Raw genomic sequence first — 20,628 nt, 5'->3', positions numbered from 1 at the left:
AGTTATAAAACAAGGGCATTAAAAAACTTTGATTAATGGTTTTATAAATTTGGAAGATCAAGAAAATATTTGAAACGGATGGAGCATTCATTAGAAAAGAAAAATCTGTGAAAAAAACACTACTCTGAAATTAAGTATTGTCAGTCATATGAAGACCTCTGGGGAAGTGAAAAGACTTAAGGTGAGGAAAGATATTTATAATAAATATATGTAAAAAAAAAAAAAATTAAGAGAGGCAATCCAAGATGAAAAGAGGCCAAAGTCTTAGACTTCATAAAAGAAGATAACCAAATGGCTAATAAACATGAAAGTGTGGTTAATTTTGTTATTAGAAGGAAATACAAATTAAAACCACAATATACTGCTATATAGCAACATGGCTAAAATGAAAGAAATAGATAATACCAAGTGTTGGCAAGGAGATGCAGTAATAAAAATCTCACATACTGGTAGTGGGAGTGCAACTTCTTTGGTAAACACCTTGGCAATACCCCTCAAACCTGAAGATACTCCTAGCCTATGACCTAGCATTTCCACTCTCAGGTGTATGTCCAACAGCAGTTTATACACGTACATTCACAAAAGATATGTAAAAGAACATTCACAGCAGCACTATTTGTAATTTCTCTGATCTGCAAACCACTCGAATGACCATGAACTAAATTGTGGCATAGTCATGTGATGGGTATTACACACAACACAGCAAATGAGAATGAACTATTGCTTCTCAGCAACAACATGGATGGATCTCACATGTGGGATAAAAGAAGCAAGACACACTTGATTCCATTTATACAAATGTGAAAAACAAGCAAAAACAATTTATGGCATTAGAAAATAGGATGATGGTTATTTAAGTCAGCATGGCGAGGCTGACTCTCAAAAACAACAAACAAAAAAAAAAGAGTTCCTTTATTTCCTAAATCTTTTTCAAAGTTGATACAAAGAATAGCTATAATGGAGCCTCTACACTTAAATAATTTGAAAAGCTATTATTAACAAGAAAAAAAATTTTTGAGACACAGTCTCACTGTCACCCTGGGTAGAGTGCCATAGCATCCATAGCTCACAGCAACCTCCAACTTTTAGGTCCAAGTGATCCTCTTGCCCCAGTTTCCCAAGTAGCTTGGACTACAGGCATGTGCCACTATGCCTGGCTGTTTTTCACTTTTTAGTAGAAACAGGGTTCTCACTCTTGTTCAGGCTGGTCTCAGGCAATCCACTGCACCCCAGAATACTGGGATTATAGGTGTGAGCCACTGAGCTCGACCTAAAAAAAAATACTTTTCAAGTAAAAAAATAAAAAATAAAAATATCTATTCAAACACAGGAGAAAGTTGTAGCCAAAATGTGAGGGCCTAAGATCCCAGAGGGGTACAGAGATGTGAACCAGCCACTGGGTTCCCCTCAAAGTGTGTGTCAGCTTGGCCAAGCAGGAATGCTAAGAAGCCAGGCAAAAAGAAAAGTAAATAAATAAATAAATAAATAAATGGCTGAAATCAAAGTGGGCTGCTATTGAGATGACAAAAATGAAAATGTAAGACCAGCAATAGAGGGGGAGCCATAGGACACACCCCAGGTTTTCACCGCTCTTAGAGAAGGCTGCACCATGGAATGAGGGAAAATCAGAAAAGACTAAATCTTATAAAAATTGCAGACCACTGGGTTAGTGAAAAGACTTAGGATGAGGAAAGATATTTATATAGAGTGCAGACGGCATTCTACCAAGGGTGACAAAGTAAGACTCTGTCTCTAAAAAAAAAAAAAAAAAAAAAAAAATTACACACTAGCCTCTAATCTGCTCAATTCTATTGCTGTGTAACAATTTACATAAAAACATAATGGCCTAAAAACCTGAACTTTCATTATCTTCATTTCTGTGGGTAAATAATGAGCGGTGCAGTTGAGAAATTCTGGCTCAGAGTCCCTCATGAGGTTGCATTCAGGATGTCAGTTGGAGCCATAGTCATCTGGTCTGGTCAGGGATGGGACGTCTGCTTCCAAATTGGGTCATTCACAACATTCCTGTTGTGAGGATAGCTCACCACACGGAACTCCGCATGGCTTACTTGATGTCCTCATGACACAGCAGTTAACTTTCCTCAGAGCAAGCGATCCGAGAGAGAACAAGGAAGCTAGTGTTTTTCATGATCTACTCACAGGTCACTTTTGCCATATTCTATTCACCAGAAGTGAGTCACTAAACACACACCAAGACAGAAAACAGGGTCCACCTTAAAGGGAGGGCTACCTGAAAACCCTGTGGACAGCTGGGCATGGCGGCTCATGCCTATAATCCTGTCACTCTGGGAGGTTCCCTTGAATTCAAGAGTATGAAACCAACCTAAGCAAAGTGATACCCTGTCTCTACTAAACATAGAAAATTAGTTGGGTGCCTGTAGTCCCAGTTACTCAGGAGGCTGAAGCAGGAGGATCACTCTAACTTATGAGTTTAAGGTTACTGTGAGCTAGACTGAGGCTATAATACTCTAGAGTGAGACTCCGTATTCAAAAACAAACATTGTGGGCACATTTAAAATCCATCAAAAGTTCTATTTCTCTGCTGCTTTCCAGAGCATAGGGTGAATCCAGTCTGATGGCACACATAGCTCATGGCCTTTACAATTTCTAATACACAACATATCTAAGATTCAAACACAAAATTAGCAAGGTGTACCAAGAGACAGGACAAAGATAAAAAATGACAAACAGAAATAGAGCTCCATGTGACCCAGTCTGGTAAGTCATCAGAAATGGATCAAAAAATAATGGTGACCAAAACGTTCAACACATGGATGGAAAGATGAAGTATTGCTTTCTTTCTTTCTTTCTTTTTTTTTTTTTTTGAGACAGGATCTCAAGCTGTCATCCTGGATAGAGTACAGTGGTATCACAGATCACAGTAACCTCCAACTCCTGGGCTTAAGCGATTCTCTTGCTTCAGCCTCCGAAGTAGCTGGGACTACAGGCACCCACCACAACGCCCAGCTATTTTTAAGTTATAGTTGTCGTTGTTTGGTGGGCCCGGGTTGGATTTGAACCCTCCAGCTCCAGTTTATATGGCTGGCGCCCTAGCTGCTTGAGCTATAGATGCCTGAGGAAAGATAAAGAATTTCATCAGAGAATTTAAACACATAAAAAAAGAATCCAATGGAAATGAGAAAATTGAGAAATACACATACTGATTAAGAATTCAACACATGAGGGCGGCGCCTGTGGCTCAAGGAGTAGGACGCGGGTCTCATATGCTGGAGGTGGCGGGTTCAAACTCAGCCCCGGCCAAAAAAAAAAAACAAACCACAAAGAATTCAACACATGAATTTGATAGCCACTTAGATCCAGTGGAAAAAGGATTAATAAGCTGGAACACAGGTTAGTAGAGAATATCTAGACCAAAGCATGAAGAGCAAAATAGATGGACTACACAGAAAAGCAAGTAACTGTGGAGTATCAGAAAGTAAGAAGATAAAGAATTGCACAGAAGCAGTACCTGAAGAGATAATGGCAACAAATATTCTAAAGGTAGAAAAAGACATCAAGCTACCAATCAGTATAAATTAAAAAAAGAAAAAAAAAAGCAGGGCGGCGCCTGTGGTTCAGTGAGCAGGGCGCTGGCCCCATATACCAAGGGTGGCGGGTTCAAACCCAGCCCCGGCCAAACTGCAACAAAAAAATAGCCGGGCGTTGTGGCGGGCGCTTATAGTCCCAGCTGCTCGGGAGGCTGAGGCAGGAGAATCGCCTAGGCCCAGGAGTTGGAGGTTGCTGTGAGCTGTGTGACGCCACAGCACTCTACCGAGGGCAATAAAGTAAAACTCTATCTCTACAAAAAAAAAAAAGCAAATGACCCACCCCTGCTACCTAACATTTTATATTACACCGATGAAAACAAAAGGTAAGTAAAATATCTTAAAAGCAGCTGAAGACATTATTTTCTTTTTTTTAATTGTTGGGGATTCATTGAGGGTACAATGATCCAGGTTACACTAATTGCATTTGTAAAGCAAATTCCCTCTTACAAATATGTTCCTCCCCCAAGAGGTGTGACAAATACCATGACCTCCCACCCCCTTAAGACATTATTTTCAGAGAAGCAACAGTAAAATTATGTTTAAAAACTTTCAACAGGGCAGCACCTGTGGCTCAAAGGAGTAGGCGCCGCCCCCATATGCTGGAGGTGGCGGGTTCAAACCCAACCCCAGCCAAAAACTGCAAAAAAACTTTCAACAGAAATAGAAGTCAGAAAATAATGTGATGACATCTTCCAACTGCTAAAAGAAACTAACTGCACACCTATAATTCTACACCCAGGCAAAAATAAAAACAAAGTGAAGATATTTTCAGATAAAAACTGACAGCATTTATTCTGAGCAGAACTAAAAATAGAAATAATAAATGGAATTCTTATGCTGAAGAAAAATTATCCCAGATGGAAGGATGGAAATAGAGATGAAGAAAATACAGGAAGAAATGAAGAGCAACAGAAGGAGTAACTATGTGCGTAACTCTAAGTGAACAATGACAGTATTGTATAATAATCTTGTGGGATTTAAAATAATGAAAATTAAAATAATTAGGCGGTGCCCATATCTCAGTGGCTAGGGCACCGGCCACATACATCGAGGCTGGTGGGTCTGAACTTGGCTGGGGCCAGCTAAAGCAACAATGGCAACTGCCTCAAAAAAATAGCCCAGCGTTGTGGCGGGCACCTGTAGTCCCAGCTACTTGGGAGGCTGAGGCAAGAGAATCGCTTAAGCTCAAGAGTTTGAGGTTGCTATAAGCTGTGAGGCCACAGAACCCTACCCTGGGCAACAGCTTGAGACTCTGCCTCAAAAATAAATAAATAAATAAATAAAATTAAAAAGAAGATTAAAAGGACTCGGTGCCTGTAGCCCAAGGGTTAGGGCGCCAGCCACATACACCGGAACTGATGGGTTTGATCCAGCCAGGGCCTACCAAACAACAACAACAACAACTACAACCAAAAAATAGCCGGGCATTGTGTTGGGTACCTGTAGTCCCAGCTACTTGGGAGGCTGAGCCAAATGTATCATTTAAGCCCAACAGTTTGAGGTTGCTGTGAGCTGTGACGCCATACCACTCTACCAGGGTGACAGCTTGAGACTCTGTCTCAAAAAAAAAAAAGATTAAAAGCACAAAGATGGAGAGGCAAAGTAGTCTAAGGTCAAGCATTATCTACGAAACGGTAAGAGTAGTACTTCATATTAGGCTCTAATGAGTAACAAATCCATATCATGATCTTAGGATGACTTTTAAAGTAACAATTAAAGATGTATAATTAATAAGGTATGGGAATGGGAAAAAACAAACCTCACATTAATCCAAAAGATGGCTATAATAATAGAGACAAAATACAGATGGGGAAATCACCTTTGTGAAATGGAAAACAAGTAGTAAGATTGTAATTATGAACCCATATACATCAGTAAGATTACATAAACATAAACAAAATTTCTGATTAAGAGATAATTATCTTCAAATTGGATTAAAAATACATGTTCCTTTTAATAAATAATTGTAAAGCTAGCACCCAGGTAAAACAAGTAGCATTCAGGTAAATAAATTTTAAATTATCAGCACTTTAGAAACCGTGCCTGCAACAACGCCCGGCTATTTTTTTTTTTTTTTGGTTGCAGCCATCATTGTTGTTTGGCAGACCTGGGGTGAATTTGAACCCACCAACTCAGGTGTATGTGGCTGGCACCTTAGCTGCTTGAGCCATAGGCGCAGAGCCGCCTCTATCTTATATCATAAACTTTGCCTCAAATTGGCATCTGTGGTACTAATTTCCTTGTTTTACTCTTTAGATTTACCATCTAGCCCTGAATCCCTAAATAACATAATTTTTGTTTTATGGCTATTTTTGATCTTCATTTTAATGGAATCATACTATCCTATTGTGTCAGCTTTTCAATAATGCTTTGGTGGGAATAACGTACTATTGCATGTGACTGTAGTTCCTTCATTTTCATTAACGTATAACATTCCACAGTACAAATTTACCACAATTTCACTTTCTTTTCAACTGTAGTTAGACCTTTTTTTTCCTTCCAGCTTTTGGCTATTATGGAAAATGCTGCTCACGAACATTCCTATACATATATCCTATTACAATTGAGTACCTGTCTCTACTTAGCGTATACATCAAGGAATGAAGACTGCTAGGTCAAAGGCTACCTAGATCTTCAATATTTCTAGGGTATGCCAAATTTGTTCTAAGAATACTGTGCCAATTTAATTGACTAACAACAAAACATTAAATAAAAACAATTCCCTTCATTTCAAAACCTCACCAATACCCAGTATTGTCAGATTTTTTTAAATGTTTTATTATTTCCTTACCTGATAAGAAATGATATCTCATTGTGGTTTTAATTTGCATTTCCCTGATTACTAATGAAAATGAACACATTTTCATATGATTATTGGCCATTTGGAATTCCTCTTTTGTGACGTGGACGTACAAGTCTTTTGCCCATTTTTCTCTTATTTGGCTTTTACTCATTGATTTGTTGAATTTCTTTATATATATTCTGGGTACTAGTCCTGTACAGGTTGTATGTATTGTGAGTATCTTCTTGCACTCGATGGGCCTGTGTTCTTCTCACTATGGTGCCTTTTGAGAAAAGAAGTTTCTAATTTTAATGTTGTAAAATAGATCAATTTTTCTTTTCTTTTTTTTTTTTGAAACGAACTCTTATTATGTCGCCCTCAGTAGAGTACCCTGGCATTACAGATCACAGCAACCTCAAACTCCTGGGCTTCAGTGATTCTCTTGCCTCGGCCTCCCAAGTAGCTGGGACTACAGGTACCAGTCACAACGCCTGGCTATTTTTAGAGACAGGGGTCTCGCTCTGGCTCAGGCAGTCCACCCACCTTGGCCTCTGAGAGTGCTAGGATTACAGGCATGACCCACCAGGTCCAGCCTCAATTTTTCTTTTATGGTAAGGGCATTTGTGTCTTAAGAAATCTTTAACCAGCTAGGCACAGTGGCTCACACCTGTAATCCTAGCATTCCGGGAGGCCGAGGTAGGCAGATCCCCTGAGCTCACAGGTTCAAGACCAGACTGAGCAAGAACAAGACCTTATCTCTAAAAATAGCCAGGCATTGTGGCAGATGTCTATAGTCCCAAGCTACTCAGGAGGCTGAGGTGAGAGAATCACTTTAGCCCAAGAGTTTGAGGTTGCTGTGAGTTGTACACCATAGTACTCTACGGAGGGTGACAAAATAAGACACTGGAAAAAAAAAAGAAAAGAAAGAAATCTTTCCCTATCCAAGTTCATGAAGGCATTCTATATTCTAAAAACTTTATACTTTTCCTTTATTTAGTTCCTTAATCCACAAGATTTTTGTATAGCCTGACAAAGGGGTCCAATATTCTATCTTCCTCAACATAAACAGCAAATTATGACAGCACCATTTGCTGAAAGTCAATCATTTCCCAAATGATCTATCATACAATCTCCATCATATATGACATTATGTACATATATGAATTGGTTTCTAGACTGTTAAAATAATCTATTTGTTCAGTACTTGCTAATATCACATTATCCTATTACTATAGTTTTTTTTTTTTTTTTTTTTTTTTTGTAGAGACAGAGTCTCACTGTACCGCCCTCGGGTAGAGTGCCGTGGCGTCACACGGCTCACAGCAACCTCTTAACTCTTGGGCTTACGTGATTCTCTTGCCTCAGCCTCCCGAGCAGCTGGGACTACAGGCGCCCGCCACAACGCCCGGCTATTTTTTGGTTGCAGTTTGGACGGGGCTGGGTTTGAACCCGCCACCCTCGGCATATGGGGCTGGCGCCCTACTCACTGAGCCACAGGCGCCGCCCACTATAGGTTTTTTTTTAAGACAGAGTCTCAGTATGTTGCCCTGGGCAGAGTGCGGTGGTGTTACAGCTCACAGCAACCTCAAACTCTTGGGCTTAAGCGATTCTCTTGTCTTAGTCTCCCAAGTAGCTGGGACTAAAGGCGCTTGTCACAACACCGGGCTTTTTGTTGTTGTTGTTGTTGCAGTTTTTGGCCGGGGCTGGGTTTGAACCCACCACCTCCTGCATATAGGGCTAGCGCCCTACTCCTTTGGGCCACAGGCACCACCCTGGGCTATTTTTTTTGTTATTGTTGCAGTTGTCATTGTTGTTTAGCTGGCCCCCGCTGAGTTCGAACCTACCAGCCTCGGTTATGTGGCTGGGGCCCTAACCACTGAGCAAAGGGCACCACCCCTATTACTATAGTTTTGTAATATCCTGGGATCTGATGGCAAATTCTTTCCATTTTGTTTCTCAAAGGGTGTTTTGATCTCTTAACCCATTACATTTACGTATATATTTTAGAATCAAAGAAGCTTATCCAGTTCCACAAGTAACTTACACACTAGGATACTGATTGACACTGTACTCTATAGAACTTGAACAAACGTGAAAACATTTTGGCTCAGTGCCCGTAGCACAGTGGTTACAGCACCAGCCACATACACCAAAGCTGACGCATTCAAAACTGGCCTGGGCTAACTAAACAACAACGACAACTGCAACAAAAAATAGCCAGGCATTGTGGCAGGTGCCACAAGTAGTCCCAGATACTTGGGAGGCTGAGGCAAGAGAACGGCTTAAGCCCAAGAGTTTGAGGCTGCTGTGAGCTGTGACACCGTGGTACTCTATCGAAGGCAACATAATTGAGACTCTGTCTCCAAAAAAAAGAAAAAAAAAGTGACAACATTTTATAATACTGCTTTCTCCAAAGCATAAACAAAGTGTATTTTCTCTCCATTTCATTCTTCTTTAATACCTCCCAATAATGTTTCTGAATTGTTACTAACTGAACTTGTAGGTACTTGGTATATTTTGATCCTGCTGTAATGGTATCTTCTTAAAAATTTCATTTCCTGATTGGTTATGTTCAGTATACAGGTTGAGTTCAGCAATCTTGTTTAATTTTTATTAATCCTAATATTTGTTGTAGATTTCTGTGGAGTTCCTATATACATACCCTAATCATCCAAGAACAGTAGTAAAATTGTTCTTTCTCCTCTAGTCCTTTGTATTTTTCTTCCCCCACCCCCATTTGTTGGCATTTCGCATTAGCTGAGACAATCGCGCATATGAAGGGGTGAGAACAGGCATCTTCCTCCTGTTTTATAACTCAAAGAGAACACTCCAGGGTTTCACAAACACATTGTCTTAAGGTTTTTGTAGATAATTTGTCAGATTAAGGAAGTTACCCCCTATTCTGAGTTTGCCAAGAATTTGTTTTACATAAATAAATATTTTATTAAGTCCTGCATCTATTTTAAGGTGATAATGATGCTTCTCCTGGCAAATTACATTAATGGATGGCTCAGCACCTATAGCTGATTGGTTAGGGCCCCACCATATGCACTGGGGCTGGTGGGTGTCAAAGGTGGATCGGGCAACAACAACAAAAATAAAAATAGCCAGGTGGTGTGGCAAGCACCGTAGTCCCAGCTACTTGGGAGGCTGAGGCTTAAGCCCAAAAGTTTGAGGTTGCTGCAAGCTGTGATGCCACAGCACTCTACCAGGAGTGACATAGTGACTCTGTCTCAAAAAAAAAAAAAAAAAAATACATTAATTGATTTTTTTTTTTGGTGGGGGGACAGAGTCTCACCTCAACTCTTGGGCTTGAACAATCCTCTTGCCTCAGCCTCCCCAGTAGTTGGTACTATAGGCACCCAACACAAGGCCTGGCTAGTTTTTCTATTTTCTTTCTTTTCTTTTTTTTAAAGACAGTGTCTTGGCTTGGCACCTCTAGCTCAGTGGCTAGGGCACCAGCCCCATACCCTGGGGCTGGAGGGTTCGAACCCAGCCTGGGCCTGGCAAACAACAATGACAACTACAACAACAAAAATAGCCAGGTTTGTCATGGGCACCTGTAGTCCCAAGCTAATTGGGAGGCTAAGGCAAGAAAATTGCTTAAGTTCAAGAGTTTGAGGTTGCTATGAGTTGTGATGCCATGGTACTCTACTGTGGGCAACATAGTGAGACTCTGTTTCAAAAAATATATATATAAAAAAAATTTTAAAGACAGAGTCTTACTGGGTTGCTCCAGGGTTGAGTGCCATGGTATTATGCTCACAGCAACCTCAAACTCTTGGGCTCAAGTGATTCTCTTGCCTCAGCCTCCCAAGTAGCTGGGACTACAGATGCCTGCCACAACACCTGGCTATTTTTAGAGATGGGGGTCTTGCTCTTGCTGAGAGCTGGTCTTGAACTCATGAGCTCAAGCAATCCACCCACCTCAGCCTCCCAGAGTGCTAGGATTACAGGCGTGAGCTACTGCGTCCGGCCTTAGTTTTTCTATGTTTAGTAGAGATGGGATCTCACTCTTGCTAAGGCTGGTTTTGAATTCTTGAGCTCAAGCAATCTACCTGCCTTGGTCTCCCAGAGTAATGCTAGGATTATAGGCATGAGCCACTATGCTCAGTACAATTAATAGACATTTATTTATTTATTTAAAGACAGTCTCACTTTGCCACCCTTGGTAAGAGTGGCTTGGCCTAACAGCTCACAGCATATTTATTTGCAGGAAAGGGTGTTGTTCTTCAAATACTGGCCATCAATGAATTCTTATTTTTGGTTATATATTTTCCTCTCTTTTAAAAACTGAGATGTAAAAAAAATAAAATAAAGTAAAAACTGAGACATAACTTAACATATATAAGTAAAACTACAGGGTATTTTATGGACTGAATGTTAAGAATAATCATATAAGGCTCAAAAAATGTTAAAAATCACCAGTGATAAGAAAAGAATTCATTAACATCTCGCCTGTCCCCTGCTTTGAACATCAATCCAGGCCAGGACCTCTAATCACGTTGCTTTGTTAAACTAAAATACTTCTTCTCTACCAGTCCCAAATATAGCTTAGCCTAGTTGGAAAATAGATGTCTTAGGTACTTTAAGACTCAATTTTAGACACAAATAAGTGAACTTCTCTATTATAATTTGAAGTTATCATGATGCTACTTTCAACAACAACTAATTTTAGGCACCTACTTGTTTGTGTCCTTTTTTTTAGATGGGTCTGACTGTGTTGCTCAAGCTGGAGTGCAGTGGCTAGTCACAGGCACCACCAGTACAGCACACTATAGTCTAACTCCTGAACTCAAGTGATCATCTTCCTGCCTCAATCTCCCAGAAAGCTAGGACTATATAGGCACCCATCACTGTGGCCAGTTTCTTCCTTATAGTATATATATATATGTTTTTATTGTTGGGGATTCTTTGAGGGTACAATAAGCCAGGTTACACTGCCTTATAGTATTTTTAAACCACTGTTTCATAACATCTTGCTTTTTCCATGTGTATAATTGAAAACTACTAGAGTGATCCAGCAGGTGACTCTAATCACTGTATCAAAGATGGAAAGGATCACAACAAAAAAACTGATCCCTTATCTAAATCAAAATTTTAGTACTGTCAGAACAACAATGATGTTGGAGATCAATTCCATTGCTTCACAATGGAGAAAGATAGTGACAAATATGAAGCTTTAAGCAATTGTATGCTTTAAGAGAAGGGTATATGTTTAGAAGCACAGACTTAGATAAGTTAATTTATGTATCTTTATGGAAATGCCTACCTTTCAGAAACAGAATCATCACAATCCAGTAACAAATTAATCTTTTCGCTTGTTTTATTTGAAGATGGTTCATAGTTCACAGAAGTTATTCTTTCAACTAGACTATTAAATGACTCTGGATTCTTATTCAAATTCATACTTTCTGAATTTACAACCTGTTAAATGGGTGATAAAAAAGCAGTTGAAGATAAGGTTACCAATTGTGTCCTTCCACAAAAAAACTAATGATAGGTAAAATTTAATTTGGAAAATATTATACATGTGGTGAAATATATATTAAATTATATGTACTCATTGGCTCACCACCATAATTATGATTTGTCTGCCAAAATGAATTTTTAAAAACTTAAAAAAATGATGGGCAATCCTTTTCTAGTTCATAAACATGACTGGGTTTTCATATTTATGTGTCAGATGCACCTCACTCAAACCTTGTTAGCATTTTGATTCCTGATGTAAAAAAAATAATAGCACAAATCAACTTCCTAGCTTGGAAAGAAAGGAAAACAATTATCTTGGTACTTGGGTAATATTTTATTCCTATTAGATTTAATTTTAGAAAACTAATAAACACCACCTTTTTTTTTAATTGGCCTGGGCCAGGTTTGAACCTGCCACCCCCGGTGTATGTGGCTGGTACTGGCACTGTTCTACGGGTGCCTAGCCAACAACACATATTTTAACAACTAAACTTTTTACCGTTGTTATACTTCTCATAAAGACCAGAAATAAAACAGATTGATAACTTGCTCTTCCAGTTGACAAGTTTATTTAAAACTTAAAGCTGAAATATTTAACCCACACTTTCAGTTGGGAACTTGCAACCTCTAAAATATATGTATACATTAATTCAAAAGGATCCATCAATTGCCCAACTCATGGACTTTTCTAAGGGACAGTGTGAGCAAAAGTGTAGACACACAAAGGCAGAATTCTGAAACACTATCTTAAACAGATTTTATATGTAGAAGTAGGTGTAAACAACATTGGAAGTCAGTATCAGAAGATATCTGGTATCCTCTCAGTTCAAGGACAAGGTGGTATAGACACACTTTTCCCTAATCCTCCCCTCTAACTACACCATTAAGAAAAAAATAATCATTATTACTGAAAGGGTGACACTGCTAATAAATCATCTAACACAGAAACATCCCTGCACGTAACAGTGTGCTGGCCCCAGTGTGTGCTTGCTTGCCTGACCAAGAAGCAAACTTGGTAACTGGTTTTTTATGAGCTTATTTTGCAGAACTGTAAAAATAAGGAACAGAAAAGGTCATGGAGCCCCCAACCCCTAAGCATCTGTCAGACCACATTCCAGGAAGTCAGAGTAAGACTAGCCTAAGAGGTGGCGCCTGTGGCTCAAGGAGTAGGGCGCCGATTCCACATGCCGGAGGTGGTGGATTCAAACCTAGCCCTGGCCAAAAACCAAAAAAAAAAAAAAAAAAAAAAAAAAGACTAGCCTAAGAGAAAACAACCGCTCTGGAAAACCACCACCTTCTGTTATCATTTTGCTATTACTACTATTCTGGAAAGCAAACTGCTTTGTTATCATTTTACAATAACTTTTCTGCTCTTTAAAATTCAAAGGAAAGCCCAAGCAACTTGTCCTCAGGGCTGGCCTTACTTCTTTCTTTCTTTTCCCCAAGCTGTCACCCTGGGTAGAGTGATATGGCGTCACAGCTCACAGCAACCTCAAACTCTTGGGCTTAAGCAATTCTCTTGCCTCAGTCTCCACATGGCTGGGACTATAGGTGCCTGACACAAGGCCTGGCTATGTTGTTGTTGTAATTGTCATTGTTGTTTGGCAGGCCCAGGATGGATTTGAACCAACCAGCTCTGGTGTATGTGGTGGGTGCCCTAGCTGCCGAGCCCCTACTTCTTTCTTTCATGCTAAGCCCTTGTCTCCCTTAGAAAGTAACATAAAATATATTAAATAAACTTTTTGCTTCAAAACTTATCTTAATCTGAATTGAGAATTCTTTCTCAGCCCACAGATGGAACACCCTTAACAATTATAAAGCCCCCAAATGTTGAGGACCACCAGAGACGAGAAAAGAAATCACTGACATCCTCTCCTACTCTCACCTTGAATATCAATCCAGGTCAGAACCACCAATCATGTTTCTTTGGTAAATAAACTAAGCTAATTTTTCCCAACCACCCCCCAAAAATAAGTAACATGATACTAGAAATAACCCAATGAATAACTGATAGTTACTTTATGTAAAGAAAAGGGCAAACTGACTGCAGACCTCATAACTGATGAGCAAACAGCACAGTGAGTCACCCTAAGTTTTCTTCTTACTCTCCTCATATCCTGCACTGGATGCCAAGGAAGCCAGAGACCCAGCACTCGCCCCAAACCTGTAGCAGTAGTGGCCAACTCTCACCTCCACCACTGCAGAATCAGAGGACCCACTCCACTGCAGTGGCAATGGCCACAGGGATGGAACTGAAGACCCAGTGGAGCCAGAAGAATAAAGCTGCCTAGTACATCACGGTAAGAGTTCTTTTTTTTTTTCCTGAGATAGTCTCACTTTGTCACCCTCAGTAGAGTACGCTGGCATCACAGCTCACAGCAACCTCATACTCTTGGACTCAAGCGATTCTCTTGCCTCAGCCTCCATGTGGCAGGGACTATAGGTGCCCAACATAAAGCCTGGCTAGTTTTAGAGACTAGCTCAGGCTTATCTCAAACCTGTGGGCTCAGGCAATCCACCTGCCTTGGCCTCCCAGAGTGTTAGGATTGTAGGTGTGAGCCACCAAGGGCAGCCTCAGCAAGAATTCTTAAAAGTCAATTTCAGGGTAAATACAGAGCACAAGAGGAAAGTCAGGATCTACATGTGAAACCCAAACAGGGTAGAGCCCTCTGTGTGACTGAATACTGTGACCTTGTGGCGAAACCTAATCAGAGTAAATGCCTACTGAACAGAGTCCTAGGCCCAATCTCACAGAACCCTAAGTGTGACTGAATAATGTCATCTTCTGAGCCTTCTAAGGCACTAACACAGGGCTGTCCAGCAAAACCTTTGGCTTTCTCTATAGAGCATGCTTTTCTGGCAGCAAACCTCCTACAGACTTCTACAATCTGGATAGTGAAAAATTTCCAAAATCATCAAGTCCCGGCTCTTTCTCTTTCTTCTCACGTTTTACTATAAGAAGAAAGTAAGCTAAATCCACACTTTGCTCTTAAATCTTACATTTATAACAAAGATATTTGTACCAGAATGTTTATTGCAGCCCAATTCATAATTGCTAAGTCATGGAAAAAGCCCAAGTACCCATCGATCCATGAATGGATTAATAAATTGTGGTATATGTACACCATGGAATATTATGCAGCCTTAAAGAAAGATGGTGACTTTACCTCTTTCATGTTTACATGGATGGAGATGGAACATATTCTTCTTAGTAAAGTATCTCAAGAATGGAAGAAAAAGCATCCAATGTGCTCAGTCCTACTATGAAACTAATTTATGGCTTTCATATGAAAGCTATAACCCAGTTATAACCCAAGAATAGGGAGAAGGGGGAAAGGGAGGGGAAGGAGGGAGGATGATGGGCAGAGGGAGGCTGATTGGTGGGATTACACCTGAGGTGCATCTTACAAGGGTACACGTGAAACTTAGTAAATGTAGAATATGTAAATGTAAATGTCTTAACACAATAACTAAGAAAATGCCAGGAAGGCTATGTTAACCAGTGTGATGAAAATGTGTCAAATTGGGCAGCACCTGTGGCTCAGTGAGTAGGGCGCCGGCCCCATATACCGAGGGTGGTGGGTTCAAACCCGGCCCCGGCCAAACTGCAACAAAAAAATAGCCGGGCCCTGTGGTGGGTGCCTGTGGTCCCAGCTGCTCTGGAGGCTAAGGCAAGAGAATCACATAAGCCCAAGAGCTGGAAGTTGCTGTGAGCCGTGTGATACCACGGCACTCTACTGAGGGCAGTAAAGTGAGACTCTGTCTCTACCAAAAAAAAAAAAAAAAAGAAAATGTGTCAAACTGTTTATAAAACCAGTGTGTGGTGCCCCATGATCGCATTAATGTACACAGCTATGATTTAATAATAATAAAAAAAGAAAAAGAAAAAAAATTTGATGACCTATCCAAAAAAAAAAAAAATCTCATCAGCCTGAAAAAATCCAAATTCATGCTTGTAAGTACTATTTTCCATATAAACTGTAGGACATAATTCGGCTAAGATTCCTACTCCTAATTAACAATAATTGCTTTTCCTCCAGTTTCTAGTACCATGTTTCCCATTTTTCTTTTGAGTTCTTATCAGCAGTGTTTTGATGTCTGTACTTCTACCAGTAGTCTGTTTATGAAGATGTAAGTATTCTCTAAGCCTACAAAGTTTTCTCTACTGTGCTCCTCATTTCCTTCTGTGCCCTCACTGGCAATCTTTAACTTGTATGTTTTTCTTTTTTTTCTTAGAGACAGAGTCTCACTTTATCACCCTCGGTAGAGTACTGTAGCATCACAGCTCACAGCAACCTCCAGCTCTTGGGCTTAGGCGATTCTCTTGCCTCAGCTTCCTGAGTAGCTGGGACAATAGGTGCCCACCACAATGCCCGGCTATTTTTTTGTTGCGGTTTGGCCGGAGCTGGGTTTGAACCCGCCACCCTTGGCATATGGGGCCAGTACCCTACTCACTAAGCCATAGGCGCCGCCCAACTTGTATGTTTTTACTAAAAGCCTACTCAACCCATAGCACAGTGGTTACAGTGCCAGCCATACACACCTACCCAGGCCTGCTAAACAACGACAATTGAAACAACAACAAAAAATAGCCAGTAGTTGTGGCGGGCACCTGTAGTTACAGCTACTTGGGAGGCTGAGGCAAGAGGATCACTTGAACCCAAGAGTTTGAGGTTGCTGTGTGCTATGACACCACAGCACTCTATGGCACTCTACGGAGGGCAACAAAGTGAGACTCTGTCTCAAAAAAAGAAAAAAAAAAGTCACTGATCTCTACCAATCACGTATTTTTTACTCCCTCTACTAAAAGAATACAAGTGGCATTTACTACCTAAGGGTGTCCTCCAGAGATAGATTCATGGGAACATTCTAAGTATAAACTTATTATCCTTTAAGCTTTCTGTCCTAGCTTAGAAAAAATGTTCATTTCTTAAATTCAAATACTTAATGTTAGACTAGGTTATTAAAATTCCTGTGTATTTATACCTACCTCACAGGTTGTATTACTGGATCGCATGTTCGGTTCTAAACAATTCCTTTGAGATAACCTTACTGTTTTAATACGTCTTTGAAGTTTTGCTATTTTTGCCTAGAAGAGAAAAACAAATAAATATTGAATCAGAGTACCAAATAATATATCCTATAGAAATGGAGGAAAAATTTTCTGACAAAGTAGCTTGTGAGACCTAGGCATTTACACAAATGAGAAATTCTCATGAGAAAAAGATTTAAAGCACATTTTATGCTTGTATGATATTTAAGAATGGAAGAAAAGAACCTCAAACTTCTAATTGGCCCCTAATGAAATTAATGTTAGTACAAACACCCATCAGCAAGAAGAGTAAAACAAAACAAAAAAATCCAAAATGCCTGAAATAGATTGTGTGAGCTCTATAAAGGGTATATTTAGAATGAAGAGAAAATGCCTATGGATTAAGTCTTCCAACTGATACAGAATGCCTAGAAGTTGTATAAGTATTTCTCAACAGCAAGTATTTCTAAGAAATAATAAACTCTATTATCTATGGTGTATTCTCATGTTAGGCTTGTGGGCAGGAATCAGATTTGGGTTTTCATTGAATGTTCTCCTTTCCTAATATGAAAGATACCACCAAATTCTATTTTTTAAAAGGATTCAAAAAAAAAAATAAATGAAATTAGAAACTTACGAAGAGTTCATCAGCTATTGCTTCATGTTTATTCATGCACTGTGTCTTCCCAATGCGCTCCTTCAATTCTTTCAGTTTATTATCAAATAGTTTGTAATTTATACTACAGATCTCCTGTCGAATCAAATGTCTGACCTAGAATTTTAAAATAAAAACCAAAACACCTCATGCTTCAAATTTAAAAGCCATTTTCCACTTTTCCAAAATAGCTTTGTTCTTTTCTGGATTTAATATAACCAATAAAACATACTTTATTTGTATTTGTATGTTTATATTTATATTGCTATACCCATAAGTTTAAAACTGAATATTAAACTCAACAGAACATATCCAATACTTAAATATTGGATGTTAGACATGTTAAGAAATTAAATTTATTCACAAAGTGAAAATTTTAGTTTTCTATAGTGCCAGCTGAATTCCATAATATACACTATAGGAATAATTTAAAGACTATATCCCATTTATATATATATATTTTTTTTTTTTTTTTTGAGACTGAGCCTCAAGCTGCGCCCCTGAGTAGAGTGCTGTCTGTGGCATCATAGCTCACAGCAACCTCTAACTCCTGAGCTCAAGCGATTCTCCTGCCTCAGCCTCCCAAGTAGCTGGGACCACAGGCGCCCACCACAACACTTGGCCTTTTTTTTTTTTTTTTTTTTTCGGTTGCACCTGTCATTGTTTGGTGGGCCTGAGCTGGAATCAAACCTGCCAGCTCAGTTGTATGTGGCTAGCACCTTAGCCGCTTGAGCCACAGGCACTGAGCCCCCATTTATATTTTTTAATAACCTTAACTAAAAGTTATTATTTCACACAAAGGAACTCTACTTATCTGAAAAGCAGAGCCTGATGAAAATGGTTCACTGGTTTGTAATAGATACAGAACAAATTACACAAGTTTGAGCCTTGACTTTACTATTAACAAGCTATATGACCTTTCAGAAGTTACATCATTTCTGAGCTTCACTTTCTTTGCCCAGAAATGGGTAGATAATATAATAAATGTCTCTTGAACAACTGATCCCTAAGGATTTTTATAAGAACACAGTAAGGTAATATGTGAAAAGAGCTCCATAAAATAACAAAAAAACCTGAATTGGTGTGAGGGGAGATAAATATGCAAGATAATCAATCACCATTAGTTGCATAATGTGTTTAGAGGGTGGCTTTCTTTTTTTCTTTTCTTTTTTTTTTTTTTTTTGAGACAAGAGTCTCACTTTGTCACCATTGGTAGAGTACCATGGTGTCATAGTTCACAGCCACCTTAAAGTCTTGGGCTCAAGCAATTCTCTTGCCTCAGCCTCCTGAGTAGCTGGGACTACAGGTGCTGACCACAACGCCCAGCTATTTTTAGAGACGAGATCTTATTCTTGCTTAGGCTGGTCTCTAACCCATGAGCTCAGGGAATCCACCTGCCTCAGCCTCTAGAGCATGGCTTTCTTATTTGCTAAAATTGAAAGATGCCAGGGACTAACACTATCTGGCATAATGCATGCTATTCTAACAGACCGTAGAAGCTAGTTATCTGGCTGTTTTCTTCGAAATAGACTGGCCCATTTGGGGCCAGTGACATGATGCCCACTGACATGAATAGCTCTGTCAGGCCATACATTCAGAATAATTCACTGTAGTTTTCCTCGAAGTGCATATTCTCCCACAAGCAACTTTCACAACAGAATACGTAGTGAAATAATGACACCTGTCATAGTACATTTTAGGTATTTAATAGTAATATTTATGTCCTCCCCTCATTATCTTGTTTCAAGGTGCTCACAATTGGAACACATAGTTCCTATGTTAAAACTCTTTTATAATGATATCACCTGATTAATTATGTATTCTTTAATTTTATTTGATTATTCCCAAAGTTTTTCCTTCTTGTTTCTTATTGCTCTCAAAGTTGTCTACTTGACCTCTTCTGTACTGGTTCACTAACATTTTTCCATGGTTTCACATTATTAGACATGATTGTCATGGTTAACTTTCACAACTTTTAAATATCTGGTCAAGAAAATAAGTGCTCATGATATATTATTATGTAAATAAACTGAAACACTAACTATTTTTACCTACAGCCATTACCTATTACCCATGTGTGGGTTTTATGGATCATTATATGCTTCTCAGTTCACTGGCTGGGGTTAATATGTGAGGTCTGTACCCTCATGAATCTTGGAGAAACATATCTACGTATCATAAATATGGAGATGCTGTTTTGTACAGTGCTCCTCAAACTTCCCTCATGAGGATGAACCACATGGGTACTTGTTAAAATCACAAATTCCTAGATCCCATTCTGGACCTACAAATCAATCTTCAGGAAAGAGGCCATGAAAGTTGTATAATTAATAGGCACTATAAATGATTATTATCACGTATGTTTGAGAAAACAGTAGCTTAAGACAACAGTCTTAAATGATTAGCTCAAGAAACACAATTTAGGCCCGGTGCTTGTGGCTCAAGCAGCTAAGGTGCCAGCCATATACACCTGAGCTGGTGGGTTCGAATCCAGCCTAGGTCCGCCAAACAACAATGACGGCTGCAACCAAAAAATAGCAGGGCATTGTGGTGGGCGCCTATAGTCCCAGCTACTTGGGAGGCGGAGGTGGAGGCAGAGGCAGGAGAATGGCTTGAGCCCAGGAGTTGGAGGTTGCTGTGAGCTGTGATGCCACAACACTCTACCCAGGGTGACAGCTTGAGGCTCTGTCTCAAAAAAAAAAAAAAAAAAAAACAGAAACCACAACTTAAGTACTTCTGGTAATTCAGATAGAGGCAGATCTTAAACTTAATTACTCTGGGTAAGTGTCCACCAAGGGGTGATTCCTCTTATATAGAAGGCACTATTTCTCTCTTAGTGTTAATACTCCTTATACAGAAGGAAGACAAAGACCAGGCACGGTGGCTCATGCCTGAAATCTTAGCATTCTAGGACACTGAAACAGGCCGATTGCTTGAGCTCAGGAATTAGACCAGTCTAAGAAAGAACAGAACCCCGGTCTCTACTAAAAATAGAAAAACTAGCCCAGTGTTGTGGCGGGCACCTGTAGTCCTAACTCCTTGGAAACTTGAGCCCAAAGCGTTTCAGGTTGCTGTGTGCTATGATGATGCCACAGAACTCAACCCAGGGGTGACAGAG

The 20,628-nt window shown here is 39.6% G+C and overlaps 1 protein-coding gene and 1 pseudogene across 6 annotated transcripts in view; one reads left to right on the top strand and one right to left on the bottom strand.

The window, feature by feature from the left end:
- Positions 1-20,628, bottom strand: part of ATF7IP2 (activating transcription factor 7 interacting protein 2) — a 243,054-nt gene that overhangs the window by 201,798 nt on the left and 20,628 nt on the right. For 5 of the 6 annotated variants that reach the window (XM_053556334.1, XM_053556333.1, XM_053556335.1 and 2 more), the window contains exons 4-6: positions 17,493-17,627; positions 16,814-16,912; positions 11,624-11,778 (exon numbers count right to left, since the gene is read on the bottom strand). In XM_053556334.1, coding sequence (XP_053412309.1) covers positions 11,624-11,778; positions 16,814-16,912; positions 17,493-17,627 — 389 coding nt within the window. The remainder of the gene's footprint in view (positions 1-11,623; positions 11,779-16,813; positions 16,913-17,492; positions 17,628-20,628) is intronic. The other variant, XM_053556337.1, reaches the window with a different exon arrangement.
- Positions 11,988-12,079, top strand: LOC128563060 (uncharacterized; annotated as a pseudogene).

Source organism: Nycticebus coucang, chromosome 12 (genome assembly GCF_027406575.1).
Source record: "Nycticebus coucang isolate mNycCou1 chromosome 12, mNycCou1.pri, whole genome shotgun sequence".
Taxonomy (NCBI): domain Eukaryota; kingdom Metazoa; phylum Chordata; class Mammalia; order Primates; family Lorisidae; genus Nycticebus; species Nycticebus coucang.
Note: the sequence above shows the minus strand (reverse complement) of the source record. Positions and strands in the feature narration are given on the sequence as shown.